The sequence below is a fragment of the Colobus angolensis genome, unplaced genomic scaffold (genome assembly GCF_000951035.1).
Source record: "Colobus angolensis palliatus isolate OR3802 unplaced genomic scaffold, Cang.pa_1.0 Scaffold21, whole genome shotgun sequence".
Lineage (NCBI taxonomy): Eukaryota > Metazoa > Chordata > Mammalia > Primates > Cercopithecidae > Colobus > Colobus angolensis.
The window spans coordinates 5542774-5566323 of NW_012115266.1; the positions used below are offsets into that span (position 1 = coordinate 5542774).

Below are 23550 nucleotides of genomic sequence, written 5' to 3' on the forward strand. Positions count from 1 at the left end.
GCACTGGGGCGGGGCCAAGCGGCTCTGGGGCGGTGCGGGGCTGCTGGAGAGATGAAGCTTGCGAGGCGGGACTAGGGCAGGGGCGTGGCTAGGAAAAGTCGGGATTTGTGGGGGCGGGGCGAGACCTTGGTGGTGCGAATGCGCCCCCTATAGGGGAGGGTGCAGGGCTAAGCTGGGAAGGCTGCAAGGCTAGGGTCCTGTTTGGGGGTGGGGGGAGAAGAGGAGGGAGGGTAGAGGTGAGGAGAATCTGATGCGATTGAGGAAAGGCTGAGTTCAGAAATGAGGGCGACAGATGCGGAAACAGGAGAGAAAATCCAGAAGTAACATAAAATGTGTCTTGGCAAGGAGACAGGGCTGTTACCAAGGGCAGAGCCAAGGAAGGAACCAAAGTCCTTATAAAGAGCAAGTCAGAGATCCGCTTAGGAGATCTAGCGAAGGAAGAGAAGTAGCCACGGAGACTCAGAGTGAAGGACCCCCTGTGTCCAAGGCAGTGAGGGACATGGTGAAAGGAAGGGAAAGACAAGTGACAACAAAAATGAAACACAGGGTCATGTGCATTCAACAACCTTTGTTGACAACCTATTTAGGCATCAGGGCTTGTGCTAGGTCCTGGGGACTCAGTCCCTGCTTGCAGGGAGCCTTGAGAATGCAAACAGACCAAGTTCAACAGGGTGACAGCTGTGGTGGCCAAGGACAAACCAAGATCTGAGGAGTGCAGGAGAGGGACAGAGATGAGGACATGGGGCAAATGAGGAGGCAGAGACTGAAAGATGTTGAGGGAGGCAGAGACAGAGCCTCAGAATGAGAGGAAACTGGAGGGGAAGCAATGGAAAGATACGGAGATAGTACTGAACTATATGCAAAGACAAGGAGAGATGCGGAGAGGTAGATGGAGATGCTGACATGCAGGCTCAGGGAGAGAACAGGTGGACAGAGCCTTGGAAGGGAGCGGAGGAGAGCCCCAGCATGGGAGATAAAGAGGGAGGGGAAACAGAAACACTGCAGGGAAAACTGCAGAAACACAGAGATGCTGAGATACTGTCTGAGCGACATTGCAGTCAGGGCCTGACTGAGAAGTGGAGTGAGCATCTGCGACCTCCATCACTTTCCCAGGCGGAGAGATAGCCAGGCTGAGGCAGAGAAGCTGCCCCATGCTGACTGCGAGCTGCAGGGGCAAAAGGCCAATGTGTACACCTTCATGGGCTCACCTATGCTGGAGTAAAGATGCCAGTACAGGCTTGTGACACCAGTTATGCAGGCTTGTACCCAGACATTTCTGGAAAGTCCCTGGAGATAAAGAGGCCACGTGGCCCCCTAATACATATAGAGGCTGATGTACACACAGGTGAACCTTAGACATATGGACAACTGCAGACATTCATATGGTCAGACAGACACATGAAAAAACAGCTCTGCAGAGGGATGCCAGCCTACATCAAGGCTCTGGGTACATGTAGGGACACTCAAGACCCACCAACCCTCCTACACTAAATTCCACTTACCCTCCACGCCCCGCAACAAGCCAACACTGACAGCTCTGGCTGCGTAGGCATGATCCCTGTGGGCAGCAGACTTCTCTCATTCCCTGATGCACACACACTAGGGCAACCTTTGTAGCAGTGATGACATTGGCCTGTGCTGGACAGGGCTGGGCTCAGAAGCATGAAGACCTCACCATGTCAAGCCAGGACTTGGATCTAGAGCTTCTCCCCTTGGGGCCCAGCAGGCCACCAGTCAGGATGGAAGAAATATTCTTGCTCTCCTCTCCTCAGGGACCCTTGACTAGGGGTGAGGAAAGGCTGCTGGGTGCCCCATGCCTGTAAAGGGGAGTAACATGAGGGCCTGGTGGTTGCCTTTGTGTACTGAGGGCAGATCCTGAGCAATACCAGCAGGTCAGATCAGCAGTATGCATGGGCCCAGAGAGGGGAGACCCTCTGACTTTTTGAGAGCACAGAGACACAGCCCATGGATTCTGAGTCAGAAGGACCTGGGTTTTAATCCTGGATCTCCCACTGGCAAGTGTGGGACAAGTCATCTAGCCTCTCTGAATCTCAGTTTCCACCTCTGAAAGGTGACGATACTTACCTCATAGCAATACTGTGAGAATGTCATTAAACACTAGAATGACATGGCATAGCAAAGGTGCTCAATAAATAGGCCTTTTGTTAGAATTTTTATATACTCAGCCTCCCTCCAGGCAGATGTACATTCTTCTCTTCCTCTTGGAGACACACACACAGGATTGAATGATCTGTTTTTAATTTAAACACAAATGTCCTGAATCTATAGGGAAAGCAGAATCTCCTTGCCTCATAAGCACCTAAGGAGGCACCATCCATACCCATATGAACATGTCATGTGCACCTTCATGGGAGGTGTACATAGGCAGGCCCAGGCCCAGGTCTCTGGGCAGGTGAGCGCAGCTGTGCAGTGAGAGATGACAGGAAAAGCCTCCTGGCCCCACCAGTGTGCACTGAATAGTTTGTCAGTGGCTTACATGGGAGGAGTGGCCAGATTCTCAGTAGAAATCAGTTCCCTTTCCACTCCTGCAGACCGGGATCACCCACAGCTCACAGAGGAGCACAGATCCTCTCAGGTGCACTGATGAACCCCTTTCCACATAGGCTTGTGTGCACACACACATTCACACACATTCCCCTTCCCAGTCTCCAGGGGCTGGAGATTGGTGAGCGGAGAGAGGAACAGGTGGGTATCCCAATGGCCAGCCAAGCTTGGAGAAGAGATGAGGGTTGGAACTGGGGGGAGGAGCCCGGAAAAGAAAAGCCGAGGGCCTGGCAGGGTGAGCAAGATGAGGTCCTGAGACAGCAAGGAGAGGAGACTGGGCTCTGAGCAGAAAATGGTCAAGGTGCATTCGGGGCAGAGGAGGGCGGCGGGGGAGTGTCTGCAGGCGAGGAAAAAGGGGCCAAAGAGAAGGTGAGAAGGGGAAGGGGGCTGCTAGATGATGATCCAGCTCCCACACCACACCTGTAGTGGCTGCCGGGTAGAATGGGAGCCCTGACCAGGGTGAGGAGGCCTTGCAGGGAGTGCAGTGGTGGGGTTGGGAGCAGGAGGGACTTAAGGGGGAAGGTGGTGGTGGGGTCAGGGATGTGGTATGAGGTGGAAATTGAGGGGAAGCTGGGAGTGGAGCACGAAGGCAAAGGGAGTTGAGGTGGCCTGGAGAAGTGGTTTAAATCTCACTGTTCAATGCGCGTGCTGGGTGGCCCCCTAAATGCCGCATAAACCCCGCTTAACCCATCCCTCCCACTTCTAAACTGCCCTCTAAACGCAGGAACCAGCTGGGCCACTGATGCCTCCCACCCCCAACTTAAACCTGCTAAATGCCCCTCCCTCCCCTGCCCGCCCCCCCACTTTGGGATGGGGAAGGAAGGGGGCCACAGCAGCTTAACCACAGATAAACTTGTTTAACCTCTGACCTTTGACCTTCCAGCTCCCTTTCTTTTGTGTCCCTTTCCTTTTCTTCTTTTCTCATCTCTTTTGCGTTGGGTTGCTCCTGCCCCCAGGGTGGGGCTGGCTCTGAACCAGAGCCTAGGGAGGGGGTCGAGGGAGAAGAGGGGCCCAGCGTTTCTTTTTCTCCCTTCCCCTCTTTCTGTGGATGTTGCTGCTTACTCTGAGTCTCCTGAGGATTGCATAATTACTTTTCTAACTCCTTTGGACTTCGCCGCCTGAGAAACCTACTGTCTTTCTAAACTTTTCCAAGGAAACTTTGATAACGAGCGCCTGGCGATTGCTAGACAGAGAATCCCCTACCGGCTTGGTCGAGTAGTAGATGAGTGGCTGCTCGACAAAGGTAATTAACCAGAATTAATTAATTAATTAATTAACTTTAAAAACACTATCTTAAAGGTGCAGAGCTCTCTCTTTCCCCCTCCATGCCTTCACCAACGCCCACCCCCAAGTGAAGGGACAATTGGCTAGCCAGAATGCTCCCTTCCCCTTTGGAGTCAAGGGTCTGTCTGTGCATTTCAGAGTGGTGGTTTTTGGGGTAGGAGTGGGGTTTTTCCTTAGAAGTAGGGGGAGTCTTGTTCTTGTTCTAAACCTGGGATCAACTAGGGTGATCCACAAGATCCCTACCATGGGAGCTCCCCACTGCGATCCCGGCAGTAAATCACAAGCAGGCTGGGAATGCAGGTTGTAGGTAGGTTCCCTCTGCCCAGAATCATCTCAGAGGCTTGGTAAAGGGCCAACGGAGGGCTACAGAGCGTGCAGAGGCAGGAAGCCTTTGGGAAGCAGGAAGGCTGACCTGAGGAGGGTTAGGAAGGCTTCACCAGAGCCATATGAGGAGAAGAGAGAAGAGTGGGGGCCTCAGATCCTACTGGAAGACCCCCAAAGAGAGTGCTGTGGGGCTGCTGTCTCTGGAACAGGCCCAACTTAGTCCAGAAGGCCTCTGAGAAGTTGAGGAGAGACTAAGGGAGGTGGGGCAGGAGGTAGTGGGCCCATAGGGATTTCTACTCCTGCTTGGCTGATGAGGAAGACCGAGCAAGCCCTTGTGAGGCCCGAGTGTGGTGAGGTGTTGCTGGGTGTGATAGAGAAGGCTTCTTGTCACCAAGGGAAGTTGGGGACCAAGGGCAAATCCATCCCATTCCCTTTTGCGGGGGCGGGGGGGCGAGCTCTGTACCTCTAAGGCTAAACTCTAGGGGGGAAGTAGAACTGTTAAACCTCCACTTAACCAGCTGATAACTGTGCTTTTAAATGTCCACTGGGGCCTTCCCCAATTAAAACCCCCAAATGTAACTTCTAGCCCCCCATGCCTGTGGGGCCTAAACCTGCTGATAACCAGATGTGATAAACCCATAACAGGACAAAAAGTTAAAGGGACTGTAACAGACATCGCTAAAACCTACAGCCCCCAGCCACACTGGGCTGCTCTCTCCAGCGGGGTGAACTTTAACCCTTTGAAGAGTTCATGGCAGATGGGGCCAGGGGCCACAGGGACCAAGTTTGCTAACACTGTGGCTTCCTCTCTATTACCAACCTCCCTCTTCCAGAATCAGAGAGGCCAAGGGAGCAGCCTGGGCTGAGGCTGGGACAACTTGTGACCCCAATAGCAGGGAGAGTTGGACAGGCCCTATTGGGGGGTGGGGGAGGATTTGTGGTTTAGATGAAGGAGAGCCAGGACCCTCCTTCCCCTTCTCCTTAGATCTGACTTTCCTCTTCTAGAAAATAACCGATTGGACTAGAGAGATAGTTCCCAAAGTGTGAAAGAAGGAACTCGCTTTTTTGTGGTCTTAGCCAAGTATTTCCCCTTTCTGAGGCTCAGCTCTCTCCTCGGTAAGAGGGGACAGTGATGGTTACTCAGCCCACCTCACAGGCATGTTATGAGGATGAGAGGAAAGAAACATCAGGAAAGTACCCCAGAACAAGGTCTGGGGATGCTTGGAGGGCATATTTTATTGTTAGCGCCTGACATATGGTAGGTGCTCAATAAATATTTATTGGATGAATCCATTTTCCAGTTCCAAAGCATGTCCTATGAAACAGTCCCATGAGATGCTTCACAATAGAGAGATTTGTGGTAGAACGAGTTTGGGAAGTGCTGAGTCCTGTTTCTTCCTCTTGGAGATGCCTATGTGCATTAGTTTAATAAAGACTCTGAGAAGCCCTTGGAGAAAGAAACCTGTTTGGTTGTGAAATGTTTGCTTCCCCAACTCATTTGACCACTGTGATCCTTGTCTCCTTTGTTTTCCTCATGATTCTTGTGTCTGGGGATAAACTTGGATGCAGAGGTCTTCCTGAGCCTCTCTGGGTCTGGCATTCCAGGGCCTGTCCCAGAGCTGCCACCACTGGCCCTCTGCCTCTTGGGCTCTTGGCCACTGGTAGTGAGCATTGCTGGTCCAGGGCCTATACTTGCCTGAGTGGGCAGTGGGAGGGTGCTGGAGGAGGAAGGAAGACTGAGTGGGGGGCTGGGGAGACACACCAGTGGCCATCATTGGCTAGAGGCTGGAAGGATGTTTGGATGTCCCAGAGGCCTGGGTGTCCCAGAGAACCTGTGTTTCCAAAGAGGTTGTGGGCTTCACAAGTTGGACTCTCCTCAGCCCAGGTTTTGGGGGCAAGGCTTACAGGCACCTAACTCTAAACCAGATCTTTAACGAGGCACTAACCAGAGGCTAACAAGGGCTAAGCCAGGTCTAAAACCCCCAGTGCCAGCAGCTGAAGGTTCCGGGGGAGATGGGGCAATGTAGTAGGCCCTCTGCCCAACCCCTCCCCCCAAAAAAAATAAGCAGCACCAAAACCAAAGTTAAATCTAAACTTAAACATAATAAACATCTTTTCTAAAAACCAAACCAAAACAACAAACTCAGAGGGTTAAACCGACCCCCAGATCCACTAAAAACAAACAGAACAGCCCAACCCCACCCAGCTGGGAATTCTGAGGTGTCATACTGCTGAGTGTGGGGTGAGATTGGAGCTGGAGCGGGTTATATTGGCTGTCAGTGAGCGAAGCAAGGTCCCTTTAACATTTTCCATTTCTGTGCTTGCATGTCCAGGTGGGGAGGAAGGGCTTGGCTTACCAGGGCCTGGTCCCAGGCAGTGCTGGGCCTTGGCAGTCCGGGAGAAGAGAGGGGATCCTGGCCAAGGGTCAGAAGGCCTGGTCATAGGCGGGAGGTCAGCCTGGGCAGGTTGCTGCTCCCACACACCATCACACTGTCTCACCTCCTTCTCTGTTCTCACACGCACCGACTCCACCTTGGCCTGGCAGCTACCTCCTCTGTCTCTGCCTCTGTGTCTCCTCTATCTGCCTCTTCCAGGGGCTCCATGGCTTTATGGCTCGGGGCTGGACACTGGGGCAGGATGTTTGGGGAAGCAGAGGGAGAAGATGGGGATGGACTGAGGGAAGAGGATGAAGAGGGGAGATGGCCTTGGAACTGGAGAGGAGAGGGAATGGGGAAGGTGGGAAGGCTTGCACATGGTGGGGAGGAGGGGCTGGGCTCGTCTTCCCCAGCCCGTGTGTGCCCTGGGTGCCCTCCCCTTCTGGGGTCCCTACCTGGCTGGGCTAGGGGCTGTGGCTGACAAGGACTTTTCCTTTGGTTGTTTGCCCCTTCCTCATTTCTCCCCGTCCCCTCCTCCCTTACTGGCTTCCTCCTCCATTCCTCTTTCCTCTCCTTGGCTTCCTTCTCTTCTTCCTTCCCTTCCTGGTCTCCCCTCACTGCCTGCCCCTTCTCTGTCACCCCCTCCCCTCCCCCAAGGCCGCCAGCTGACCATCTTCAACAGCCAGGCTGCCATCAAGATCGGGGGCCGGGATCAGGGCCGCCCCTTCCAGGGCCAGGTGTCCGGCCTCTACTACAATGGGCTCAAGGTGCTGGCGCTGGCCGCCGAGAGCGACCCCAATGTGCGGACCGAGGGTCACCTGCGCCTGGTGGGGGAGGGGCCGTCCGTGCTGCTCAGTGCGGAGACCACGGCCACCACCCTGCTGGCTGACATGGCCACCACCATCATGGAGACTACCACCACCATGGCCACTACCACCACGCGCCGGGGCCGCTCCCCCACACTGAGGGACAGCACCACCCAGGTGAGGCCCCACTCTGGCTGGTGGATTAGGGCAGGGATAGGTGGGGATGGAGCTGATATCTGCATAGCTACAGTAGTGGTGCCTAGAGTGAGGGTCCAAGGGGTCTGTTGGGATTCTGGAGGCTGCTGTCTCTGACTTTGTTGCCATGGTGATGGGCAAGGTCATCTTTCAGGAAGTGGCCTTCACCCTAATGACCAGGCATCTTGTGATGTGGGGGTGATCACTATTTCTAGAGGGACCATCCCCAGAGTTGGGGAGGAGTTTGATGGCCCAGTTATATGAGAGAAGACCACCCTACCTAAGAGAGATGAAGTCTGCACTCGGGGTGAGAGTGGGATGGCTCCTTCTGCTTCCCCAGTGAAGGCCATGCCTAGTGTTCTGTGTGGGCAGAGAGTGGGAGATGGATGGTACCAGGCTGGCCTTGCTGTGGGCAGGGGTGACAGCATGGGAGGGCTGGGTGCAGTCACCTGGCATGGGCAGCCACTCTCCAGAGGCTGGTGGAAGCTAGGAGGAGCCTCTCCTTGTTTTCTGGGTTCCCTGCAGTGGGAAAGCCCTGGCTGCAAGTTCATTGCCTTCACAAGCCCTGTCTATGTGACTGTGAGCAGGCACCACAACTCAGGCAGCTTCAGTGTCCTCTCCGTCTGTGCATCTGAGGGAGTCTCAGGGCAGACAGTTCCCTGGTGCTCACCCCACCTGCTGATCTGGATGGCCCCAGCTACCTAGTCCCAGGCTGCCTGCAGCACAGCCTGGCAGGGAGGAGGGGCCTTGAAGCACATGGAGCTCACCCCACCTGCTCAGATGTTTCCTGGGTCAGGTCAAGCCCTAGTGATAGGGCAGGACTGGAGGGGCCTGCACCCGGGGAATGGGGCTCCGCTGCAGCAGGACTTGCCTGTGTGACTTCCTGAGGCAGCCCAGGCTGGGCTGTTTTCTAGTTGTTGCCTCCAGTGCCTGCTCTGACCTTTAGCACAGGGAGGGCTCACACCTGGCATGAAGGCCTTTTTTGGCCACCCCTTCTCTCCCCATCATCCTGTCTGGCAGCCTGTGGCTGTTAGGCACTCTCTGTCCTTCTAGGGTGAGGGCAGGATCTGGGGGTGGCCATGAGGACGTGCCCCTCCCTCTGTCACCAGTGTCTTCAGCTTCTCCTCTGAGGGGTGGGCTCCATGCTTTAAGGCTCCTCCTCCCTGCCAGTCTGTGCTGCAGGAAGCCTGGGACTAGGCTAGCTGGGGCCATCCAGATCAGAGAGACAAGCCTGTACCCACTTCCTCTCTGCCAAGAAAGCTGAGGGGACCTGAAGACTTTGCCCCTAGGGAGCAGGGAGCCCCTCGGGGAAAGGTCTGGGCTGTACCCAAGGCTGGGTACCCACCATGCCCAGTGCCCTTCAAATCGTAGGGGATGAGGGGCCATCTGGTCTCAGTGGGAGGCTGATGGGCAGATCATCCTGGTGGAAGAGAGAGGGGGGGTCCCAAGAGTCACTGCTGTGGTGAGGAAGCCCAAGATGGAGGCTGGTGCTGAGGGGGCAAGAATGCAGAAGGGAGCTGGGTCCTCCAGGCACCACCTTGCCTTTGGGTGAGTGAGGGCTGTTGAGTCTGAAGATTAGGGGCTGGGAGGAGGCAGGTTATGACCCTTTCAACCCTGCTCGTCCTTGTCGTTCAGCCTAGCTCTCTCCTCCCCTTCCTGCAGTTTCTCGGGCTCCTTTCCTGCCTGGACTTTCGGTTTCCCTCCTTGGGTCTCCTCCCTCATACCCCTGGGCACCCCCCTCCTCCTTACACTCACTCATCTTGGGGATTCTCTTTCTTTGCAATCAGTAAGAGAGAAAATGCTGACAAAGTCGACTCCTGTTGTCATGGCAACCACAGCCCTAATTATTGTGTGCAGCCGGGCTCTCTCAGACTCCAGGAAAGGAGGTTGTGAAAGAGATGAGGGGTGATGGGTGGTGAAACTGGAGCCAGGAAGCCCCTCCAGGGCCTGGTCCTGTTCTGCCTGTGCTGGCCTCTGCAGGCTCCGCCCCGTAGGGCCTTACCTCCCCAGCACTCCTTCCCTGAGGCATCCTAGACCCTTTTGCCCAGGCCCTGCAGGTCAAAGTCTGGTGTCCACTCTCCTCACTTCCCAGAAATAAAAAGCACCACATGTGCTGTTTCATTGACCCTCGGAAGCCATGAAAACCTGCAGGGCTGCTGTTGGGAAGTTCCCTGTGCATAGGAGGAAGTGGAGGCCTGAGGTCAGCCAGCAAGAGATGGAAGGGCTGGCACTCAGACCAGGCTGGTCCGTCTCAGCCCAGGGGCATCCTGTGTACCACCATGCACCTCAAGTGGCAGCTGTGGGATCTGCTGACCTGCCTGGAACCTCTCTTTCCCCACCCCTTCTCTTGCCCCCCAGAACACAGATGACCTCCTGGTGGCTTCTGCTGAGTGTCCAAGTGATGATGAGGACCTGGAGGAGTGTGAGCCCAGTACTGGTGAGTGCCTTTCCCCCCTCCCCTGCCCCGGGGCCCTCTGTGACGCTACCGGGAGGGGGGCGACTGTCCCTGCCACCTGGCCCAAGCCCCAGGGCCTGCTGCCAGGCCTTAGCTTTCCCTGATAGTTCCACCTTGCCTAACATCCTCCCAGTCCCTCAGATGCTCTCTGGCAAGATGCCTTTTGGTTCCCAGCCCCTCAGAGGTAGTGAGGTCCTTAGCCTGGGATCCTGGGGTTGAGAGCCAAGGGGTGCTGGGAGAGAAGGAGGGAGACTTTTCCCTAGAAGATGAGTAACTGCAGCTCCCATGAGTCCCTGGGGTGGGGGAGGGTGAACATGGCTTAGGAACTACAACTCCCATCAGTTCTTGGGTCCAGAATCACAACTCCCGCCTGCTCCTGAGGCCTAGTGCTCTCTAGGCCACTAGTAGAGGAGATCTCTCCTGGATCCTGGGCCTTCCGCTTCTCCTGGGTGTTGGGAGGTGTCCTGTGCTCTTGTCTGAAGGGTTCCCAGAGTGGACACTGCCAGGACTGCCAGGGCAAGGTGAGGCAGTTACTACACAGTGACTGCTCTGAATCTGATAGTGTGCTGGGTGGGAAGTCTCCTCTAGACTAGACTGTGGTCTCCTGGGGAAGATTAGGGCCTGAGGTCTGGCCCAGATTCTAGTTGGGGAGCTGCTGTAGGAGGAGAGCAGGGCTGGGAGGGAAGGCTTTCCAGGGCCTGGGGCACTGGGGCCAGGGAGTGCTTTCTAGGCCTCTGCTTGATACTTCTTGCTGGAGCCAAGAATGCAGCCACAGAGAGAGACCAGGCTGGCAAAGCGGGGGTGGCCTTGAGTACTGCTTGAGAAGTGTGGGGTGTGGAGTGGTGCAGCGAGTGCCAAGGCTGCTCATTTGAGCAGGTTGGGGGTGGCCGGGAGCAGCTGGGGGAGGGTGGGATACTTGAGGCTGGCAGAGGGAACAGAGAAAGGACTGGATGTGGCCAGATTTCCCAGTGGAGGAGCGTGGGCCTTGGTGGCTGCCAGATGAGTCTGTGGGAGTGGAGGGCCACCCACATTTCTCACTTGGGCTGCTGGAGACTTCTCCCCATTACCTTGCAATGGGTCGCACCTGGGTTGTTGGTACCAGAAGGCTGGAGGTTGGGGCAGGTGCTTGCAGGGTTGGGGGAGATGACGTGGTCAGAAGGTGGGCAGTATGCCCTGGGTATATCCTGTGAATCTGGCCTGGGGCCTCCCAGCTCCAGAAAAGACATTCAGGCTGAGGGTGGGCCACGATCTTGGAAGGAGTGTGGTTAGAGCATGGCCTGTGGAGCCTTGGGGCAGAGGCTCAGCTTCAAAAACCAAGGGCAGAGGGTTTCTGGGGCACAAGCCCTCAGATCCAGAGACTGAAGCCCAGTTGCCCTCCATGTCCTCCGAGTAGGCTAGAGCTGAGAGGGATTATTCCCATGGGCCCGGGCCCAGGGAACTTCAGGGGAGCTGCCAGCTGCTGGGCTAGAAAGGCCTTCCCTTCCATAGCCCAGGGCCTGTGCTTTCTGGAACAGATGCCTTCGTCTCTAGGAGGCCCCTCTGCTGAGTGCTGTCACTTCTTCCCTCCGGGCGATCTTGGCTCAAGGATGCACACTTCAATGCCTCCATTGCTTTGGGGGGCTCTGGGCATCTGGCAGCTTCAACACACAGCACCCCCTGCCCTGCTTTACTGCTGAGCTCTAGGCACTTATTGGTGACTCCTGTGGCCAACACAGCACTCCTAGCCCAGGCCTGCTGGAAGTGCCTGTGATGAGTGGCCCCATGAAAGCTCTGGGATGGGGCTCTGTGGACAATGGTCTTTGAGGGTCCTGAGGAAAGGGCACGGAGTGGCATTACCACATGTGTTCATACACAGGTGCCCATGTTCACACACTCTGGGACAGGAACTCCTGGGTAACAGGAGGAGTCTCTGCTTTCCCTGCACCCTGCAGAGGGGTATCTGGGGCCAGATGGTCACCACGTAGGGACATGCAGTACACACTGGACCCCACCTGGGCCATACTTTGTCCACCGAAGTTCTAGCCTCCCAGCCCTGGCTTGGAGTCTAGTCAAGGGCCTGGGTCTGATGCTGAATGGGTGTATTGGTGGTCTGAACTCTTTTAGGCTGCATTAGGGCAGAGGGTAAGGAGGAGTTGAAGCAGGTGGGTCAGCTGGTTTCCAGTCAGGGATCTGTGAGGTCACTGACTATTGAGCCACCCTCTTGGGGAAAGGGACAAGTAGAGGATGAAGGGTGGAGGAGGTCTAGAAGTCTGGGATAGGGAGGGACTGGTAGCCGTTCCAGCAGCCAGCTTTAAAAATAGGGCCAGGAGGGAGGGCAGAGTACACTCTGGAATCCCCAGAGGAAACTGCCAGAAGCCACAGCCTCTCCCCCAAGCCTGCATCGCACATGCTTACATGTCCACATTTGTACCACAGTGAAAGGTTTAACGATGGATCCTCATCATCCCAATGGGAGGCCAGGCAAGGACCAAAATGACTCCAGGGTCTCCCAGGCTGGTGTAGACCATGCCATGCCGTCCAGATCCTCTCCAGCCAGTCTCTCCCAGGCCCCAGTGCAAGGAGGCTTTTCTCCAGCAGATGGCCAGGCCTCCCTTGGCTCCAGTGTCAGAGGTGGGGGCAGCTTGGCAGGAGACCCCATGGTGTTTTACCTCTCCTACCTTGCAGATCCCCATCCCTGGGTCTAGGATCATTCCTGCTCGCTCACCTTTCCACCGTTTTCCTAACCTGGGCTCCTCCACAGACCCTGGCCCATACTTTCTCCCTTGTTTAGTGAGACCATCATCTACACGGTTATTTTAGCTGAGGTTGGCTTTTGAATGGGAGTGTCTTTAGTGGGGCATGCACCATTAGTAATGTGACCCACTGCTAGTTGTCTCAGCTGGCCCAACCCACACATTGTGTTCTGGGCCTGGCCCCTGAGGGGATCTGACTTTGCACAACCTGAGACATATAGGAAGAGAAGAGCACATACAGGCTCAGACCCACAGAGGCAGTGTCTGTATGCACATGTATGACCAGAGGCACCACACACATACAGCCCTGCACATACATTTACAGACCCACCAGCAAGCTCACATGGACCCACTTCCACACACACACACACACACACACACACATTCAAACCTAGAAGGGCACACACTATTTGTACCTAGGCTAACAGAGGCGCACACATGCTTAGACTCCAAGAGACATGTGTGTGCTTATAGCCTTCTGAAGTCCATACACACAGATACACACCTGTTGAGACTCACAGAAGCTCAAACTCATGCACACATGCACAGCCTAATGAAAGCACACACATGTACTCAGAGCTACCAACTCTTGCGTGTGTGTGCTTAGAGCTCCAGAAATACCCACAGAGGCACTCAGATGCACACGTGTGCACCTACTCAGCTCCCAGAGGTTCACACTTGCATGTGTGTTCAGTTAAACCAAGGCACACACACACATTGTGTGTCTCAAACTTACCAAGGCACTTGACTGTGTTCTGAGCTATGTGTACATGCATGTTCAAACCCACTGAGGCACACTCACACAGTATCTACTGACAGTCATGCTGAATGTTCAGAATCACACACACATGCTCAGACCCAGAGACAGACTTGCATATTGCAGACACTCAGGACACACACATCTGTGTTCAGACCTGAGTGTGTGTGTGTATGTGCTTAGGCCTAGTAAGACATATACCTTGTGACACACTCTTGGACTCACAGATTATACATCTGTGCTCAGCTCAGTGGCACACGTGTGCAGATCCACCTGTATAACACACACAGGTGCTTAGACCACAGAATCCTACACCCGTGTTCAGACATGCAGATGTTCACATGTGTTCCAGAACTGCAGAGGCATGTAGGCATGTTCAGATCAGGCAAGTAAGCAGTGTGCTTAGACCCACCATAATGCACATGTGTGCCCACATGCACTCACAGAAATGCACATCTATGACCAGGCTCACAGAGGTACATGTGTGGGTAAGTATACTCACCATGATACACACATACATATCTGCAGAGGGGTGTACTCATGCACCAACATGTGCATCCAACCCCCAGATGCCGACATGTACACAAAGGTGCACCTGGATAAGACTCACATGAGTTCAGGTGTGCACATTCTCAGAGGCAGGCTGTGTGCTCAACCTCAGGGGTCTACATACACACACAATTTGTTCGGCTTCACAGACCTGCACCTCTCCCACCAAGCCCACCCCTATAGAAGCTCATATTTCCATGCACACTCATGTGCTGAGTGCCACAGTAGTGTACACACACACACACACACACACATGCTCACCTGCTGAAACATACATACTGGTTCACACTCACTGAAGAATACATAGGTATACACATACACATAGACGTGCAAGTTCATGTGCTCAGACCTGTACAGAGGTGTAAACACACACACACACACTCTCGGGCCTCCATTAGCCCACACAGGTACAGGTACACTTCTGTGCTCCAAAGTACCCATGCAGTGGCACACAGAAGGGCACACACATATCCTCAGACCTGTAGGGCATGCACACATGTTCAGACATAGTACAAAGCGTGCCTGTATGCCTGTGTGGTCCCACTCAGGCAAGTATACGCAGTTGTTTAGACCCACAAAAGCACACACATACACACATGTGTATTCAGATTCACCCAGGTCCACATATGCCCAGACCCACAGAAGCAGCCTTCTGCACTTACCCCATGCAAGCATCCCTCCTGAGGCATTGCCCTCATGCACACATAAATGAGACCCTCAGAGGCACATGCAGGCTTAACTCCACAGAGTCACAGACACATTTGCCCAGACCGGTAGAACCACAGTGTGTTCAGATTCCAAGAGGGTCTCAAAGTAGCACTAGTTGCTATAATAGACAACATCTATTGGTTTAACACATAGACATGTATTTCTCATTCACGTAAATTATAAACAAGTGTTCCTGATTGGTGGGCCACTCTTTTCCAAGTGATGACTCAGGGCTTGGTCCCTCTCCATCTTGTGGCTGCACCATCTTCAAGAGGTGACTTCCTGAGTTGCGGTGGCATGGAGTTGTGAAGTGGAAGATTTTATGGGCCAGCTGTAGGAGAGGCTCCCAGGCTCCTGCCCACATTCTGTTGCCTGGAGCTCAGTCATGGGGCCCAACCTAACTTTAAGGAAGGCTGTGAGGTGTGGCCTTGCTGTGCCCTCAGGAGGAAGCAGAAACAGGTCTGGGGCCCAACTAGTGAATGGTTTGTCACTGGCTTGCCTGTGGGTCATCAAGGATCCATGTCACTCTTCCTCACCTCCAGGACACACCCACCCCTCCCCAGGAGACCACCCAAAGTCCCAACCATTAGGGCATTCATCTCAAAGCTGATGATGTCTGGGAGATGGTGGCCCTCCACATCCGGTCAAGACCTGGCTCCTCTGGAATGGGGAGCCATATGTGATCCAGATACCCAAGAACTAAATGGATAATTTATCTCACTGCTCCCACAGCCCAACACACACCCAGAATACTGTGGTGTGGGGCAGAGTCGACAACTGTAATAAAACCTCCCATACAAAAAAGGGAAAAATGGAAGACACACAGCAGCCTAGATTCACACAGGCCAATGTGTGCTCCTAGCGCTGAGGAAATCCAGCAGGCAGGCAGGCCAGGCTCTCTGCCCCTGCAGTGGGGGAAATTTCTTCATTAAACCCTGGAAGAGACTCTGCTCTCTGGGGGAGACTCCCCTCTCCTTTGTCTGGGGTCCCTGGCTCTCCCCTCTGGGAAGTTCCTCCTGGTCCTCCCATAGGTGTTGTCTGAAGTGGGTGTTGGGAACAATGTCCTCCTTGGGGGTGCTGTAGCATGATAGCCTACCCCTGCTCATGCAGATTTGGGGCCCAAGGGTGGTTTAAGGTTCAAAGTAGCCATACCTAGACACAGTTCTCAAGCCTCACTTATTTCCTTGTTGCTCCGCCCCCATGCCTCTTTCTCTTCATACAGTGGTGACTGTCTTGAGGACATTTGAAACAATAGGTGGGAGGTTGGCTGGGGGGCAACCCCTAAATCTGATCCTTGAGCAAGGCTGAGTGTTCTTATTGGGTGAGGGTGAGAAGCTTTACTGCACCATTGTCCCTCAAAGCCTTTTCACTTTTCTCTCTTACTGTTTGGAAGCAGTGGCCTCTTCTGACTCTTGTGGGATACAGATTTCTGGGCTGTCTGTATTCTTTTCACTTCTGCTTGCAAATCAGCCAATTCTTGCTTCCTCATACTCCTTGCCTCCTTGGTCTCCTCCTTGTACTATGCCACTAAAAGCAGAAAGTAGAAGCCTCATGTTCACTGGCCTTTCCCAGCCCTTTCCCTCAGTGCCCAGAGTCTACAGGCAGTGCCTACCCTTCAGGTCCTCATGAGCAATGGTGCGCACCACATGCTTTGCCACTGCATTACGTGGGTTTCATCTTCCCAGCCTCCACGCCTTGGATTGTCACGAGTGCCTTCTCAGGTTTGTGTTATCGTGACATCCATTTCTGGTTCCAGTGTCTATATTAGTTAAAGTAACATTTGTTTCTGTAACAGATAAGCCCCGGATCTCCGTAGTTAATTCAAGAGGAGTTTCTCACTCAGGTGCACCCTACCTGGGTGTGGCTGATCAGCAGGTGGCTCTGCTGCAAAGAGTGCTTTAGGAATCCACACTCCTCCCATCTGTGGCGCCTCCATTTTCAACCTGTACTTTCCAACATCACTGTAGGAGAAGGAGCATGGAAGGTGGCACCAGGAGGCTGCTGGGGCACTGGTACAGGCAGTGCCCACTACTCAGTCACACACCAGGCCTACTCACAAGGAATGTCGAGAAATGTAGTCTTACTGCCCAGGAGAAGGGAAAATGAGTTTGGTGAAGGATGCGTTCCCTGGGGTGCATTCACATGTTCTGGGGCACATTCATCTATGCACATGTGCACGTAGAACTCAGAGCCAGGCTCAGTGGCCGGCAGGCACATGCCAGAGCCAGAGGTCCTGACATGCACTGACATGCACATGCTCATGCTCAGATCCATCTAGGTTCACATACATGCATGTACACATGTGCTTGGGGCACAGAAACACAGAGCCTCTGTGTGTGTGTGCGCGTGCATATGCCACAATGTACCATTTTTTTCTTACCTTGAAATACCCTGGCCTCTGCCCTTGCTGTACTGGTGCTTGTGGGTGGTAGAGGGCACCTTCCTTCAGGGCACCATACACAGTGGCACAGATTGCTCTCTGCTCGCACAGGTGAGTAGGGGCTGACATCCGCCCAGAGCTCTGCTTGCCCAGCCGTGTGTCCTGGGCACCAGAACAGGACCGTCCACTGAGAGGAAGAATGGTTTTTCCAATATTGCATGAAGGTACTGTTTGTGAAGTCATGTACCACAGGGTCACGTCCGCATAGAACTGTCTTTTCTAACCCCCGTGAAATGCCCTGTAGGCTGGTGGCTTTCTTGTCCCTCACAGCCTGGGCAGGGCCTCCAGCTCACTGCTTAGTCTCAGACATGCTCAACCTCAATTCTAGACTCCCCTTTGGGGGTGGGCACACCTTACTTGGGTGAGAATGGGGTTCTTGGGTAGATTTCCAGGCAGGGGCCTTCTGTTCCCTAAGGGCAGAAGGGGCTAAGTTTGTTGGGCCGGCAGCCCCCAGAGGAAGGAGAGTTGGGGAGGAAGGGGAGATCAGGAATGGCTGGTGGTCTCCCTGGTCAGGGATGGCATTCTCTAGTAAGTGGGACCCACATGCATTGAAATTCAGCTTTTCTTAGGATGCAGAGGAGTGTTGGGTGGGCGGGTGGTGTCTGTGGTAAGTATGCACCTGTGAGTATTTTCCAAATGCCGCAGCTGCCTGAAATTGGGGAGAGGCAGGAGGCTGCCTGGGGTCCTACCAAACTCCACTGACTCCTAGGAACACCCCATTCCAGGACGCATCCTTGGTGTAGAGCTGGACCATGAGTCGTTGTGAGTCTGCACCCACAAAGCCCAGCAGCACAGGCAGCGGTGGGGCTTTTGGCAGGGAGGAGTCTCTGAGGATTCTGGTCCTCCCCTCCTCCAGGTCCTGCCAACTCCTCGCCAGGACAGCCTCTTCTTATCCTTCCTGAACTGGTGTGTGATCTGGGAAAGCCCAGCACCCTAGGTTAGGTGACTTGACTGCCCCCAGAGCCTAGGCCAGGTTGAGTGAGCTCAGGGAAGGAAGTCCTCATGAGTTCTCATGGGTTCTCCAGAGCCTTTTATCTTGTGGAGAGGAAGTGGGGTGTGGGACACTGGGAGGAAACGGAGAGGAAGCCATGTGGAAGACAGAAGCTACCATGAGAAGGGAGCATCAAGGGGGCGTCATGGCAGTGTGGGGGGTGTGGGTGAGGGGAGGACACCTTAGGAGATGGTGCAGTCAAAGCCTTGGGCAGAGAAACCCCAGAGGAGCTGCAGATGCAGGGACAGGACTGGGACCCAGATATGGAGACCAGGAAGCAGCTGGGGTTGGAGGAGCAAGAGGTCAATGTGAGCAGGCCTGGGAGGAGTCTGGGGGCAGAGGAAGGCTGCAGAAGGGTGACCCGAGGAGCCTGTGTGTCCCAAGGGCTTAGCTAGGGCAAATGGTTGTAGGGGGCTCAGGCTGGGTAAGACTTGTCTGTGGTCCAAGACCTGAAGCCCCCCATGCCCTAGCCTGACTGGGGGACAGCAGGTTGGTAGAGAGCTGAGCTCTGTGCCCTGATCAGCCTGTCAGCCCCTCTAGGGCAGGATGTGGCCTCAGCAAGGGCCTCCTGGTCTGGTCCTGTGCCCTGGGCCTGGCACTTTGCTGGGGCCCCAACTATGGCCAGCCAGCTTAGGCCAAACCTTGATGCTGGGGTTTCCAGCAGCAGCTGGTGGCCCAGTCTAAGATGGAAGGTGGCGAGCTGGGGTAGGAGATGGTTTGTAGAGAAAGGCTCCTGCCAGGCTGAGCTCTCCACAATGCCTGCTGCCTAAGAGGGTGGAGGGGGTGGGGTGTTTAGAACTCTGCTGCTCTGGCCTGTGAGAGAGACACCCACTCCCTTCCCTAGATACCTAGCCTGGCCTGGCTCAGAGGAAATGCCTGAGGAATATTGCTCCCTTTCCCCTGGAAAAGTATAACGAGCCCCAACTCTGTGCCAGGCCCACTGCCGTTGGCCCTTCCCTGGCAGTGAGTAAAAAGCCATGCCTCCAGGACAGAATTGGGGTATGGTGTCAGAGGCACTCAGGCAGGGAGCATCCTCTGCCTGGAAGAGGAGGTGTTTGACCAGACTCTGAGATGTCAGCAGGGAAAGGTGTTCTGAATAGAAGACAAAGGTCAGGTAGAGGGCTGGTGGTATGGACCAGCAGGAAAGACCCCAGAGGCACTCAGGGTTCACGGAGGGAGGGGAATCCTGCCATGATTGGGCCCAGGTTACCACCGCTCGAGGGGCTGCCAACCCTCCTGAGAGCTGACAGCTGAGTTTGCCCCTTACCTGGGGACCAGGGTGCTGGCTTTCCTCGTCTGGGTCCCAGGTGGGTACAGGAAGACATACTTGTTTGTCCAAAGGCTAGAGGTCCCACGAGAGCCAAGCCTTGGCCTCATCCTGGGCCTGGAGCCCAATACCCCAGTTTTATAGATGAGGAAACTGAGGCCCAGAGACTGGAAGAAAGTTGCCCACAGTCACACAGGAACTCAGTGACAGAACAGGTGTTCTGTTATCCAAGTTCACATCCAAGCCAAGAGTCAAGTAGTCCCAACAGATTCCTGGAGACATTGGGAGGATGACTTAGGCTTTCTTGGGCTCCTTATGAGATCTAACCCTTCCCCGGCCTCACTTACCTTGCCGGGCACCTACACCTGGTGACCTTGGGAAGTCCTGCCCACCCAGGCCTCAGCATTCTTATCCATAATGAGCTGGGATCGGATAGTCCCAGCTCCACAAAACATGCTGCTTTGCTCTTAGTTCAAAGTTTTTCACTGTGACTGAGCCTTTGGAGGGCCAGGAGCCCTGGGGTTTCAAAATCTAGGGTGTAGGTGAGCCCCTGGCCAGGGGAGATTGGAGTCTGGTTGGAAGAGCAGCCTGGGGAGCTCAGCAAGGCTTCAAGTTCAATGGAAAGGTCTTGGCTACAGGCTGGCTTGTGTGGGCAAGGACAGCTCTGCGACATTACTGGAGCTTGTGATCTGAAGGTTGGCAACAGTGTTTGAACTCAGCGCAGAGGTAGAGGGCTGTGGGTGGGTGGGGAGCAGGAGAAGACAACCAAGATGTGAAGGTGGAATGTGGCTGGTCTGGCTGCAGTGGGGCTGAAGTGGGGCAGGTGGGACCTGGCAGTGGAGGCCCTGGGGTGCTTTTCCACCAAGAGGCTGAGGGGCTTCTGGGCACGATCTAGGAAGACCACACCCTGCAGAGACCAGCGAGAGGCACTCAGATGTTGGCAGGGCTTAGGCTCTGCTGGAGAGCCAGAGAGGAAACCTCCAGCCCTTGTAAGGCCCAGAGGTGCCTCTGCAAGAGGAGCAAGTCCTCCCACCAGCCACCTAGAGCCAGCCCCAGCTCCCTTCTACCCCAAACCAGGAGGTTGCACTATTTTGCTTTGAGAGGAGGCCCAGGAGGCTGATGGGAGTCACAGTTGTTGACCGAGTGGCTGATGGGAATTGTGGTCTACACTCCTCCAAGGACTGATGGGAGTTATAGTTCTCACCTTTTGGGGGCTGATGGGAATTGCAGTTTCTGCCCACGGGACTCCAGTTATAAGACCTAGAGATGGGGAGACCCATTCTCCCCTCACAAAGCCCTCCCCACTCATTCCCATGGGCCCTATTTAGCAGGTGCTTCCCCCCCAGATGGCTGTGTATGTATTTTCTTTTCTTTTTTTGCTTTCTTCTTCTTTCCGTTGTTTTATTATTGTTTTAACAATAATAAGAGGGCCAGAGGCAGTCAAGCCCTGGCCAGGTCCTGGCGGCCCATGGGGGTTCTGGGGAGGGGGAGGGGGGAAGTCAGTGGGGGTCAGAGGTGGAGGGTGAAGAACGAGAAAGTTGGGGAGTTAGGCTTAGCTCAGGAACCATGTGTCCCTGCCCACTTCCCTCACTCCTTCCTTGTCCCGCCCCACCTCCCTGCCTCTACATGGCTTCTCCCCACCCCTCCCAGAGTCCTATGGGACAGGACTCTGCTCCAATGCATCCGACTCCTCCCTGCCCACTCTTCCTCATGGGCCACCTCACCTCCCACTTTCGATGTCTCCCCTCCCATGGCCACCCTGCAATTAGCCTTCCAAGCCCCCTCCCATGGCCGTCCCCTCCCAAGACCTCTCACCCATGTAGCAATCCCTACATGGCTGCCTGTCATGTCTCTACTCTCCAAGCCCTCCTGCCCACTGTTCCTCCCTCCCCCATATGCTGACACCAAGTGGTGGAAACCGCCCCTCAGCCCCAGCCTGCCCTGTGCAGAGTTCAGCTTTGTGTTGAATGAGGGGGAGAGGGACAAGTGAGGGCGGAGAGAGTTCAGGAGGAGGCAGGATGTACAGGGAGCGGAGAGTGAGGGAGGGAGATACCAAACAGATAGACAGAAAACGTTGTACGGAAAAGTTGTTTTTTCTTATTTTTTCCGGGAGAACCCGCTTACACAGCTCTGTTTGTAATTTTTTTCTTCATGCTAAAATCACACGGCCTATTTGTTGATGTAAGTTGCCTGAATTCCGTGGTATGCTATCTTCTTTTTTAAAAACAAAAGCAAAAAAAAAAAAAAACAAAAAAAGAGAAAAATCTAGAAAAAAAAACCCTAAAAGATACTGTTGTTAGGTTTGTTTAAATGCTGCTGTTGTATCTGTTTTTTAAAGCCTTAAACCAGTAGAGTTTTTTTTTTTCTGTTTCTTTTCAATTTCCTTTCCTTTCTGTTCCTTTTGATTTCTTAAGACAAACAAAAGACCAAAACCCAGAGTGTCACAGAGCCCGTGCGTGGGGTGCCCAGGGCATCTGAGCCGCTGCCCGCTTAAAGCGCAGTGCTCGGCCGGCTGGCGGGCGGGCCCAGCCCGCTCTAGTCTCCGCCAAAGCCAATTGGAACCGATTTGGGTGTGTGAGGCTGTTGTTTCTCTCTCTGTGCCGGTCGCCTGCGCCCTGGCCCTCGCTGACGCCCTCTCTTTTCTCTTCTCTCTCTTGTTCTAGGAGGAGAGTTAATATTGCCCATTATCACGGAGGACTCCTTAGACCCCCCTCCCGTGGCCACCCGATCCCCCTTCGTGCCCCCGCCCCCTACCTTCTACCCCTTCCTCACGGGAGTGGGCGCCACCCAAGACACGCTGCCCCCGCCCGCGGCGCGCCGCCCGCCCTCCGGGGGCCCGTGCCAGGCCGAGCGGGACGACAGCGACTGCGAGGAGCCCATCGAGGCCTCGGGCTTCGCCTCCGGGGAGGTCTTTGACTCCAGCCTCCCCCCCACGGACGACGAGGACTTTTACACCACCTTTCCCCTGGTCACGGACCGCACCACCCTCCTGTCACCCCGCAAACCCGCTCCCCGGCCCAACCTCAGGACAGATGGGGCCACGGGTGCCCCTGGGGTGCTGTTTGCCCCCTCCGCCCCAGCCCCTAACCTGCCGGCGGGCAAAATGAACCACCGAGATCCGCTTCAGCCCCTGCTGGAGAACCCGCCCTTGGGGCCCGGGGCCCCCACGTCCTTTGAGCCGCGGAGGCCCCCTCCCCTGCGCCCCGGCGTGACCTCAGCCCCCGGCTTCCCCCATCTGCCCACAGCCAACCCCACAGGGCCTGGGGAGCGGGGCCCACCGGGCGCAGTGGAGGTGATCCGGGAGTCCAGCAGCACCACGGGCATGGTGGTGGGCATTGTGGCGGCTGCGGCGCTCTGCATCCTCATCCTCCTCTACGCCATGTACAAGTACCGCAATCGTGACGAGGGCTCCTATCAGGTGGACCAGAGCCGGAACTACATCAGTAACTCGGCCCAGAGCAATGGGGCGGTGGTGAAAGAGAAGGCCCCGACTGCCCCCAAGACGCCCAGCAAGGCCAAGAAGAACAAAGACAAGGAGTATTACGTCTGAGCCCCTGGCACTGCGCCCCACTGCCAGCTGCCCCTCCTGGGAGGGCCCGGGAGGAGGGTGCCACCCTCTCCCTGCCAGGGGCCTGGGGACCCTCTCCCTGGCTGCCTCAGGCTTCTCTTACGAAGAGGAAACGCAAAAAAAGAAAAGGAAAAAACCCCGTGCTCGCCCCCTTCCTCCTGCCGTCCACCGCGCGGCCTCGTCAGTCCCAGGGCTGACTGTCCCTCTCAGCTCTGCGCCTGCCAGGCAGGGCACGTGCTCACAGCCCTGGGTTGATTTATTTTTTTAAGGGGTGTAGTTTTATTTTGGTGGGGTTGGGTGGGAAGGAAGGCTGGGGGTTTTGTAAAGTGTCCACTACTCGTTCTGTTAATTTTCCTCAATTTTTCTTCCTCCTCCTGTCCCTCCTGCCTTCCTTCTCTCCCCAAGCCCTCCAGTCCCCATCCCAGGCTTGCTGTGTCTCACTGTCCCCACCCTTCTTTCCTACTTCTTTTTTTGTGTGTCTCATTTCTCCCTTCCTTTCCTCCCTTTGGGTTTCCAGAGTTGGTGGGAGAAGGG

At 55.0% G+C, this 23550-nt stretch overlaps 1 protein-coding gene across 3 annotated transcripts in view; it reads left to right on the forward strand.

The window, feature by feature from the left end:
• NRXN2 (neurexin 2) overlaps positions 1–23150 on the forward strand; it is a 96416-nt gene extending 73266 nt beyond the window's left edge. The window contains exons 18-22 of one of the 3 annotated variants that reach the window (XM_011942569.1): positions 3719–3808; positions 7206–7531; positions 9908–9986; positions 22112–23025; positions 23089–23150. In XM_011942569.1, coding sequence (XP_011797959.1) covers positions 3719–3808; positions 7206–7531; positions 9908–9986; positions 22112–22998 — 1382 coding nt within the window. In that variant the 3' untranslated portion in view covers positions 22999–23025; positions 23089–23150. Of the gene's footprint in view, positions 1–3718; positions 3809–7205; positions 7548–9907; positions 9987–22111 lie in introns of all 3 variants that reach the window. The other 2 variants (XM_011942571.1, XM_011942570.1) reach the window with 2 other exon arrangements.
• Positions 23151–23550: the final 400 nt, after the last annotated feature.